The sequence below is a fragment of the Lolium rigidum genome, chromosome 2 (assembly GCF_022539505.1).
Source record: "Lolium rigidum isolate FL_2022 chromosome 2, APGP_CSIRO_Lrig_0.1, whole genome shotgun sequence".
In the NCBI taxonomy this organism is placed as follows: Eukaryota; Viridiplantae; Streptophyta; class Magnoliopsida; order Poales; family Poaceae; genus Lolium; species Lolium rigidum.
Window position 1 is genome coordinate 95,265,229 of NC_061509.1, and position 11,729 is coordinate 95,276,957.

General features: G+C 39.1%; 1 protein-coding gene across 1 annotated transcript; it reads left to right on the forward strand.

The window, feature by feature from the left end:
* The first annotated feature begins 287 nt into the window (after window positions 1-287).
* LOC124692103 (probable LRR receptor-like serine/threonine-protein kinase At1g53440) lies at window positions 288-11,215 on the forward strand. The gene is made up of 24 exons (XM_047225403.1): window positions 288-576; window positions 2,314-2,482; window positions 2,614-2,685; window positions 2,762-2,830; window positions 2,917-2,988; window positions 3,086-3,157; window positions 4,015-4,086; window positions 4,164-4,235; window positions 4,329-4,400; window positions 4,524-4,595; window positions 4,683-4,754; window positions 5,179-5,250; window positions 5,392-5,469; window positions 5,613-5,672; window positions 5,754-5,789; window positions 5,892-5,941; window positions 6,034-6,404; window positions 6,782-6,977; window positions 7,101-7,232; window positions 8,478-8,632; window positions 9,048-9,258; window positions 9,385-9,619; window positions 9,817-9,967; window positions 10,661-11,215. The coding sequence occupies exons 1-24, from the start codon at window positions 465-467 to the stop codon at window positions 11,024-11,026; spliced, it is 3,039 nt and encodes a 1,012-aa protein (XP_047081359.1). The 5' UTR covers window positions 288-464; the 3' UTR covers window positions 11,027-11,215.
* The last annotated feature ends 514 nt before the right edge of the window (window positions 11,216-11,729 follow it).

The window sequence follows — 11,729 nt, forward strand, 5'->3', positions numbered from 1 at the left end:
TATGAATGCTGTTCAATGATGATAGGGAGGAAATGTTTTTTGTAAAAGTAAAATCACACGGGCTAGTGGAGACTCTCCCGGTGACCATGCGTGCTTTAGTAAGTTGATCAAACAACAAGACGAGCACATATCCTGCGCCCCTGCCGGCTGCGACAAAGCGGTACCGTGGGTAATGATAACGTCATTCGCCACCACGCCAAACCCATACAGACATACCGTGTACGTAGAATTAACCCGCGCGCGTCCAACCATCCACCCGCCTGCCAGGAGGCGACATCACGCACTCACACTCACAGACGCCGACGCGCCTCCCGGCCACGATAGCTAAGCTTAAGCTATTCCCTATTCCAAATCCAGAGGCCATAGACGGCGGCACCCAGAGCGCAGAAACTTTGCTGCAGCAGCAGCAGGAAGGAGCTCGCTCTCCCTCTAGGTTCACATCGACGGTGACGAGGAAGGTGGAAATGGGAGGCGGCCACCGTGGCGTCCGTCTCCTTCCGCTCCTGCTCATGCTGCTGGATCTTGGCTTCCGCAATGGCGGCCGGTGCGCGGCGCAGAAGCTGCCCGAGCAAGAAGGTGAGGGGAGCACTAGCGGTGCCTACTTTTGAGAGTAATTCTTTGGCCGCCTCTTGTTTTTGGTGTTCTCTCTCTGTGAAGCAGCATGTGTGCGCACCTGTGTGGGTTGCTGCTTGGCTGAGCTCATCTTCTGCTCCTTCCCCTCCCCTCGCGGCATGGTGGTTTTTGTGCATAGTTTCATTCCTTCTTATTTCTTCCAATTCAATATTCCTAATTAACTTGGTAAATTTTTTCATTCGAACAGCGCAGTGTGAAAATTGAATTAGTACTGATTCTCCCTAAGCGACTTACCAACCAGAAAATTGTTGGTTCAGGTTACTAATACTAGGCAGAGAGAGAGAGAGAGAGAGAGAGATTAACCTATTGTTTTTAGCTATCAAATGTTTTCATGTGCTTCCTGGCGAAAAAGAAAAGGAACTTCCGTGTGTTTATGTGCATATACAGAATTGCAGATAGATACTGTACCACCTTTTGATCTGAAATCGTTACGCCTTCATGTGTCCGTATAATAACCAGTACCTATTTTCTTGCCGTGAAATGTTTGCAGCAGAGTAGGATTGTACTTGCGCAAAAGATAAATCGAGAGAAACGTCCTTTTTTCGACAGTAGGGAAAAAAATCCTAATCCTACAGCAAGAAATGCCAGTCTGCTCATTCGGGGTATCAGTCAAACATAAAGCTATAGGTTCTAGCCCTCTGTTCATGCGGCTGGTGCCGCTTCCTTCGTCAAGAAAGTGGGAACATCCCGCTTCAGTGCACGTCGTCAACTCAAGCGCGATGTTTGACCCAAGATCTGCGCGCTCTCTCTTCCTTTTTCCCCAAGATCCCACAACTTATAACAGAACTTCGAGTAGGTGTTGCTCGTATTGCTCTTGTCCAGTGAGCCAGGTGTTTGACGAAATTACTGAGAGGTGCACCCCGGCTGTCTTTCCCGGCATGCCCAAATATGGCTCGTAGTGGTGTCACAAGACATCTTTTTTGAGTTTAGGTGATGGCGGTGTGCTCTGGTTCCTTGCGGTGTGGAACAAACACTGCCATCCACATGTCACCAGAATGATAATGGTCTTTCTTGATGATAAGTGATAAGGATTTTTTCAAGTAATGTAGTGTTCTTGCCGTCTAAGGTCCACCGCTGATTCTTCAGAGAAGTGATAAGGATGAGGTGCTGGCAGCAACATGAAGATGGTAGCTGAGTAAGTCAGAGGGCAACGCCATTGACAATGCTGACATCTTGTGCGTAGCAAAATATACAAGCTTCTCGCACAGGCACATGGTGATAACTGAATATTGGTAGGATCATACAAGGCACGCATGGATGTTGGATGGTAGCCTTTACTGTTTTTTTTTTTTTTTTTTTTTTTTTGCCACAGTTGGAGAAATGGAATATGAAAAACCACCTTCATTTAATATTCTGCAATTTTGCATCATAGTTCACTGAACAATTCATTTCTCTGTATTCCACGATAATGATAATTAAGCAGCATACTGTACCAATTTGAAAAATGCTCATGTCTGATTACTTTACGTTTGCCATACTAATCTGACGCTACTGCTGTCTGTTTATCTCTTTCTGTGGAATGGGAAAGAACAGAAGAGATCAACACTCCTAATCTGATGCTACTGATGTCTGTTTATCTCTTTCTGTGGAATGGGAAAGAACAGAAGAGATCAACACTCCTAATGTTCGTACGTACTAACATCATTCTGTTAATATTTAAACTTTATTTTCTTTTTTCAGTGGAAGCTCTCAAAGGTATAGCACGCAAGCTTAACAAGACGGATTGGGATTTCAGTGTGGATCCATGCATTGGGTCTGGAACTTGGGTTAACTCCACTGGATTTATTGTCAGCAATGTGACATGTGATTGTTCATTCCAGAACCACACCAACTGTCATATTATTAGCTTGTAAGATATGCCATTTGCTCAATAATTTATGTGCTCTGAAATGGTTCTTATCCATAATCCTTCAACTCTTCCCTATCTTCCATTTTGCGCTTAATGCTATTGTTTCACGCCTTTGTTTATATACATCGCAGGCAGCTTATGCGTCTGAATCTTAGTGGAGTTCTACCTGAAGAAGTTGTCAACCTTACTTATCTACGTTATCTGTAAGTAACTCAATTAATCTACTGGAATATCAGGATATTCACAGTTCATCAACAAAATGTTTCGTTAACATTGCAGTGACTTGTCACGCAACTTCATTCAAGGACCGATTCCAGCATCATGGGCTAGCTTACAAGTTTTTAATCTGTATGTCTTGCACGTCCCCACCATCATGTTGTCAAAATTAAGCATGTAAGTTGTGCCATTTGCTCAACCTTCTAGTGAAACTACAGGTCTCTTCAGGGAAATCGCATATCTGGAACACTACCTAAGGAGCTTGCAAGTATGCCAATGTTGAAGTCGTTGTGAGTTCTAACCACACTATGATTACAAGTACCTGCAGCTTTCTAGGGTAAAACTGAAAGATGAAAAGAGCTAACTTTTGTCAGTCATTATCTGCAGACAGCTAGAAGCCAATCAGTTTGAGGGCCCTATTCCACCAGAGTTGGGTAACATCATCAGTTTGGAGAGATTGTAAGTCCTTATTTTTGCTCAGACAAAGCTACTATCTATGTGTTGTGGACTTAGATCCACAACGGGATAACTAACGTGCAGAAGATAGCCAGACGGCGTGGCTGCGAGGGGTTGGGAAGACATAGGTTGAGAAGAGAGAAAACTAGGGAGAGATTAGATTGATTGTTCTTGCTTGTCTCAACCCTAGATACATGACATCCTTATATTGTGGATACTTAGACCCTTGACCTCTCCTAATACGACTGGACTCATTGGACCTTTCCTTATACAAGTGCTCTTTCCTAATTCTACACTTTCCTAAAGGACTCTTGCTGTCTCCTGATACAGTACGCCCATCCCTGGTCTTATTGCCATCCGGCTGGCCACATCCATCTTACTAGCGTCCACAACACTATGATAATTGAATTATCTTTTCACTGGTAAATCCTCACTACTGAGGGACTTTGCCATTGAACTGTTGTGCATCTGAACTGAAGACTAGATACTAAAGATTAACCTGCATTTTTTTAATTATTTTTTGACTCGAAAAATTTAAACTTAGGATATGTTTCAATTGGATCTTTTGAGGTTTTGCCCAGCTACAACTTGACATATCATGAATTCGAATATCCAATGAACAAAAATATTCACATAGCACCTTCTATGTGTTAATGTTCTCACATTATTACAGCCACTAGACAGTATAGCTAAAAGGTCATGTTGTAAATCTTATTTAGACAATTCCTGTTTATTTTCCATTCCCCTGAGATACTGATGCATTTTATTAATACCAAAATATTGAGACTAGCTCTTTGAGAATAATTTTTATGAAGGGTAATCTAAAGTTTCTTGAATTATTACTCATTTTTCTCTTACAGTTTCATTTCTGCAAATAACATCACAGGAGAGTTGCCCTCAACCTTTTCCAGGCTGACAAATATGACAGATTTGTATGTCTCATTCTTACTTGATTAGTAAATTTATTTCTTTTGTGGCAACTCTTGATTTTTTATCTGGCAAATTGCAGCCGAATTGATGGGAACAACATTTCAGGAAGGATACCTAGTTTCATAAAGAACTGGCAACGGCTCAACAGAATGTTAGTGTCACTCTCATATGGAACATTTCATGAAATGATTTTTATTCTGTTGACTCAAAGTTTTTTTCCTTACATATTGTCTCCACTTTCCAGAGATATGCAGGGTACCTTGATGAGTGGGCCTATTCCTTCAGAAATAGCTTTGTTGAGAAACTTAACAGAACTGTATGTACATTTTACTTCTCTGTACTAGCGTCCTACTGATATGCTTACTAGAATCTTGTATTTGGATTGTTTATTTTTTGAAGAAAGTAGTTCATTGATTAATGGTAGTACATACATAATCAGGAGGGTGACTGATTTGAGTGGACCAAGCATGAATTTCCCTCCCTTACAAAATGCGCAATACCTAACGGAACTGTGAGTTTACCTCTGTGTATTTGGTACCAGCTCACTGTAGCTCTTCCGACCTGATCGCCAGAATACTGAATTCTCTCTGCATTACAGGGTTCTGCGAAATTGCTCCATACACGGGAAGTTACCTGTCTACCTTGGTCAAATGCAGTATCTAAAAGTACTGTAAGTAATCCTGTTTTTATAATGCCTCACATCTTCTCGTTTTAGAGTGGGTATTCCATTTGTTTTACTAGTAGCACTTGGCAACCATCAGTATGGGTGGAACAAGAAAATTTATATTTTATGTATCCCTCCGATCCATAATAAGTGTCATGCCTTTAGTTCAAATTTAGGTCAAATTTGGACAAATTTGAACTAAAGGCATGGCACTTATTATGGATCGGAGGGAGTATATTATGTTAGGGGTTTGCAGGAATAGATCTCCTTAGGTGAAGTGACAGCTTGGATATATTGTGTGATTCCAAATGTTTTTGTGCTTTCTTGATATATTCACCGGTTTAAAGCTGTTCTTTAAAGCTGATGTACATGTATGGTTATATGAATATCTGGCATAGTCTTCATGATTGCACTCTGTTGTTAATTTCAGGGATCTAAGTTTCAACAAGTTTTCTGGTCAGATTCCAGCAGAATTTGGAGGAATGGTGTCACTACAATTTCTGTAAGAGATTTATTCTGTGAGACATAAGTTTGCAATCCAACCTATTGTCTCCTTTTTCAACAGTATAATCTAAAACTTTCTCACCAGCATTATGTTTTATCATACATTTTCCAATACCCTCATTTCAATTCTTGAGAATAGGTACTTAACAGATAACATGCTGACTGGAGATTTGCCTGCTTGGATGTTGAAAAACAAGGCAAGCAATAAAGTAAACATGTGCGTATTCCTCAATGCAGTACTTTTCTGTGGATACAGTGTTTTGTAACTTTTTATGGATAATAAGGAATGATTCGCACTATTATTTTTCTCCTTCTGTTCTGTGATTTGTTCGTGGATGACATTTCACAAATGTCTTTCAGGGATGTGTCGTATAATGACTTCACGGGTAACCCTCCAACTGAGTGTCAGCAAGCAAATGTGTATGTTGCGCATTCAAAGATCTTCCACTCATTAACTTTGCCTTGCATGGTGCTCACATACCTTGCATGCTATAATTGCAGAAATATGGTGTCAAGCTTCTCAACGAATGACAGTTCGTAAGATTCTATACTTAAATGTCCAGATGATTATTTTATATGAAATGTCTTTGAAAGAAAGAAAGGCTTTAGTGCATTTGTACTTCTTTGTTTTTTTGCAAGATTGCGGCCATGTTTAAGAAAGAACCTTCCCTGCATGGGCAAACCGCAATGTAAGTTTACTTGCACACTGGAGATGGAGCAGCAGTACGTTTAAAACTTTAAATATCTAATGGCATCTGAAAATTGCTTCAAATACTTTCAGATTACTCCCTGTTCATTAACTGTGGTGGTAGAAGTGTTGTGATAGATGGGAATGTCTATGAGGATGATTCATCTCAAATTGGAACATCAACTTTTGTATTATCTGATGATAAGAGGTGGGCTTATAGTAGTACAGGAGATTTTGTGGGTAATGAAAATGCTGACTACATCGCTAGAAATAAATCAAGACTCGCACTGGCTCATCCCGAGTTATATACCGAAGCTCGCCTCTCCCCTCTTTCACTGAAATATTATGGCCTTTGCATGGAGAATGGTGAATATCTAGTCAATCTTCATTTTGCTGATATTATGTTCACAGACGATCATACATATTCTAGCAATGGAAAGCGTGTTTTTGAAGTCTTGATCCAGGTACAGATCCGCTCTGTGATGTGTCCTCTTGTGTTTACCATAATAATTGCTGGCATCGTGATTCTTGTTTTGCAACTTTTTCTAGTTCATTGCTCATCTTAATGCAATTTTGGTTCCAGAGATAGACAACTATTATAGTACCATACTGCAGAGCATTGTATGGTCTGGATCATTCTCTGCCTTACTATTAAATATATTAACTACAAACTCAAGTCGTGGACTGAACATCAGAGGCTGGACATAAAGATGACAAGTGAAATGTGATTTTTTATTTCTCTGAGTAGCTTAATGTTTGTTGTGGTAACATAAAGTTCTGTAAAAGTTCCTGATAAAGCTGTTCCTTGATCTCGTGACCTTAGCACCTTCAATCATTTCAGGGTGCTAAAGTGTTAAAAGATTTTAATATTGAAGATGTGGCTGGCGGTGTCAATCGGGCAATTTCAATGAATTTCACAACCAATATCACGACAAATACGTTGGAAATCCACTTCTACTGGGGAGGCAAAGGTACAACCGCTATACCGTACCGGGGTGTGTATGGTCCATTGATCTCAGCCATATCTGTGACACAAGGTAAGTCTTCAGTTTTGCACTCCTGCTAGCCTTTTAGCCTGGCATTTTTGTTCTGTTGTCAAGTGGAGACTGCACAACGGTATTTTATATGCATGGAAGTTACCTAAATGAATATTAGTGCAGTGCACAGGAATCACCATGGTATCTCTACTGGAGTGTTTATTACCATAATAACAGCATCATGCCTAGTTATCGTACTTCTGCTGGTAGCCTTCTATATCAAAGTCTTCCGGAAAAAGAATAGAAAGGGAACTGGTGAGTTGATCTTATAATTTTATTTTTGTCATTCTTTCTACATATATGTTCGAAGTCATTTTCCTTGTCATTGATTTAACATATTTCTTGTAAATTAACAATTGGATCAGTATTTTTAGTTACTTTGAAACACCACACTTAAGCAACCTTGAAGATACTACCTTTGTGCGCGGAAAGGTCTTTTGGCACATGAGCTCTACTGATCCCTCTATATTAACAAAAAATCAAAAATCATATATATAAGTTTAATTTTTTTAAAACAATTCTGGAATTTGTCAATGATATATCCTACAATCATGAAAAATCTCAATGCAAAATTCTTTTTTATTATGGGCTACACAACAATGACAAAATCAGATTTTTTTTTGGAGATTTGAAAATGTGATACTCAGATCCACATTCTTTTCATTTTTGTGTAGCTCAAAATACACATTATTTCCAATTGATAGTTGCACGTTTGTGGTATACATCACTGGCTACATCCTGTGTTGTTTTCAGAATTTTTCAAACTCAGAAATATGATTTTCGATATTAAAAAAAATGGGATTACTGGTGCCCATGTGCACCAAATCTCCACTTGTTTGTGCGGTATTAAATTTATACAGTTAGTTATATCTAAAGACAAAAAAAACTGTTGCCGGTATTTATTATATTTATAATATATATACTTTGTTTCTTGCTAGCTAATATTGAGCATTGCATTTCCTGATCTCGCAATATAGAATATCACGGAAGTTTTTTTTGCTGTTATTTCTTGTACGAGAATTTTTCAGCACTCAAATCGCAAGGTTTCCACCGGTGTATTGTAGAAACGTAAGATATTTCCTTGCTCCTCTGCAAGTTGGTGTTTGCAAGTCGAAACTAATACCCTCTTTTTCCCTCTGGCACCAAAAGAAATATTTGTCATTTCTGAGCTTATAATAACATCAAGATTCCCAAAAGTTCCTGTTAAACTTTCCGTTGTTTTCTTGGGAAAAATACTTCTCACTCACACAATGAATAAAGCTCCTTGTTCGGTGTTAATTTTGGAGTCATTTGGCTCCTCAATTTCATTCATGGCTGAATACTCATTTATTCACAGGCCATGTTTTGAAGCTTATAAGGTAGTTTATATAGAATAATTTTAGTGAGACAGTTTATTTCATAACTAAGCCTGACAAATACGATTTATGTTGTTTTTTAATTTAATATCACAAAGCCACTTGCTGCATTTATGTCCTGGTTATATTTTCTTGTGTATCACAGGTAGACAATTATTTTACCTTGGAAGGAATACCAATACTTCTGAGCTTCAGGCGAGGGCACAGTACTTCTTTAGCTTAAAAGAGATAGAGTCTGCAACAAAACATTTTGATCCTGAAAGTAAAATAGGTGAGGGTGGCTTTGGACCTGTTTACAAGGTAAAAACTATTGAATTTAAGATTCTCTTCTGGTCGCATGGGGAAAAAATAATGGCCCTCTTTTAAGAATACCACAAACATTTTTAGGATAAAATATTTAGTTGAACATTCTCAGAATATCTAAGATACCACCTAATGAATCTAGAAAGTAATCACGTATCTGAATCAACCAACTAGTAGAAGCAAAATAATCATTTCCATTTTGTACCTGTTTTTTTTTTTCTCGCTAAATGCAACATTGTATGTAACTGCATAAGTTGTAACACACTCTTTGAATTCCTTGTCTTCAGGGTACTCTAGATCTAGGAAGTAATAATTTTGGTGAATCAACCAACTAGTAGCTTTAAAACAAATATTCTCTATATGTGTACATTTTTCGTAAGTTGCAAAATACATAAAACCCCTTGTCCTTCAGGGTACTCTAGCAGATGGTACTGCAGTTGCTGTCAAGAAACTGTCCTCGAAATCAAGCCAAGGGAATCGTGAGTTTTTGAATGAGATAGGAATAATATCTTCTCTAAGACATCCAAACCTTGTGAGGCTTTATGGTTGTTGTATTGATGGAGAAGAGCTACTGCTGGTGTATGAATTCTTGGAAAATAATAGTCTTGGCCGTGCACTATTTGGTAAGATCCTGTGATTCTCTTACTATTTTTCAAGTTGTCTCTTCAGTTCTGAAATGAATTTGTCCAATTAGTGCAACACTCATCATACCTGGAAAGTACCTTGTTCTAATAAAAGAGCATTTTTAGGCCGCGCAGAACGTCAATTGAAATTAGACTGGCCAACAAGGTATAGCATCTGCCTTGGAACCGCGAAGGGCCTAGCCTATCTCCATGAGGAATCAACACTGAAAATCGTCCACAGAGATATCAAACCGTCAAATATTCTTCTTGACGAAAGACTTCAACCTAAAATATCTGATTTTGGTTTGGCTAAGCTGAATGATGACTGTGGGCGTGTGAGCACTCGTATTGCTGGCACTGTGTAAGCTCTTCTGCCACTTGCTTGTATATCTTTTTATCTTTCTATTATATTTGAATCGATATGTCCATATTCTCAGATAGCCTTGTTAGTTTCAGCTACTGTAATGTCTTCATTTTATATTTGACTTTCACATGTTTAATTTTTTTTCTCCAAATATTCAGTCTCTGTCGTCTCACCCTGCTATTAATTCTTGTCAGTGGATATATGGCTCCTGAGTATGCCACAAGAGGTTGTTTGACACGTAAAGCAGATGTCTACAGTTTCGGAGTGGTGACATTAGAGATTGTTAGCGGGGAGAGCAATACAAATAGCATGTCAAGAGAAGAATATCTCCATCTTCTTGATTTGGTATGCTATCATGATTTATTCGGTACAAACTTTTTGTCTCTAACAAATGTCATAATGCCATAAATCCTAATATAAACGTTGACCAATGGGGGACTGGATATACGTTGTTAGATAGAGGATGAGACCTCTCCATCCGCTGCTGGAGAGGTCTCAACGGGGAAATGGCTATACGCGTTAGATAACACCCCGCTTAATTTGTCCCCTTGGAACTCGAATCCGGGTGGGCTGCCTGCGCACTCACAATATTTGCCACTGAGGTAGCACCCAGAGTCTCACGAGATGTACTTTTGGGATGTTAGTTCCTCCATTTGGAAAATTTTCCTAGGTCGCCATGTATTTAGATCAAGGAAGCACCAACTACCCGCAAAAACACTACTACAAGAAATGCTGGCGTGGGATTATATATAACCCTATTAAATGACATATTATAACTGTTAAACCTCTTTTACCACATCAAAATCGGGCTAGAAACTGAAATGCGGGAATAACTACTACTCCCTCCGATCCATAATTCCCGGCACTTATTATCGATCAGAGGGAGTACTATGTTTCTCGACAAAGCTTTTTGACACAAGCATTGATATTCTAAAAGAAAACTACTAGTGTATAATTCTTCAATGGACAAACATTAACTGCTGATAATCTTGTGACACATTTTAAACAGTATTTGTTTCTTTGCATTTGTTCCCTTAGGCCGAAAGATTGAAGCAGGAAGGGAGACTTTTAGAAATTGTCGACCAGCGTCTTGGTTCTGAATTTTCTCAAGAAGAAGCACTGGTGATGCTGAATGTAGCTCTTCTATGTACAAACACATTACCGACTCAGCGGCCGAGAATGTCCTCAGTGGTGAAGATGCTTTGTGGCCAAGCCCCTATTGAGGTTACGCCTGACGATGATCTACAGGAAGACTTGAGGTTCAGTATCGCCCAGTCTGGGAAGTCCATGAACAGCCGAACAGATTGGTCTTTTGCGCCATCAAGTGATCAATCAATCTTGCTGTACAGCGGTAAGGACAGCGGTTACCTCCCATCTTCAAGCTCATCTTCTCTGAAGCTGTGAGCCTCAGCGCCAAAACAAGCTAGGTTAACAATGCCAACATTTTTTCGGGCATGTTTCAGTAACAGTAAATGGACAAGTATTTAGCACAATTTTTCTGATTCGAAATTGATGTTGCCATTCATGTTTCTTGTGAAATAGCCCGTGACATCTGACAAGAAAAATATGGAAATGATGTGTCTAACTCGTGAAGTGTTAAGAAAATGTCATTGTTTTTTTTTGAAGGGCGAAAATGTCATTGTTTCGAGAGAACCAAAACATATGTTACCAGAGTCATGTCAAAACAAGGAGTGAACTTGATGCCTTGATGGTATTCTGGAACTCTTGTGGAGAGGTTGCACTTGGGTCTCTTGTTATTTTATGTTGAAGAAAGTCCAATTCTCATCCTTGAACTCTTGGGAAAGTTCACTTTCAGTCCTAAAATTTATTTTTAGTCTAGAATGAACCTTGAACTCTCATAATAGTTCATTTTTCATCCCTTTGCAGTTGAGTTGAGCAAATTACTGGCGTGGAAAGAAAAAATAGGGAACCAACCAAATTGGTTTAGAACCAGACCAAGCCCAAACTAGCTGAGATGTTAAACAAACATCACAATGCAAAAAACAACGAAACCCTTGGGTCCCTGAACCAGTCTCTCGCTTGATTTCTCTTTCTTCTAATTCACGTGAAGCGTTGCGCCACAAAGGTCTCCTTGTTTGCTTATCAA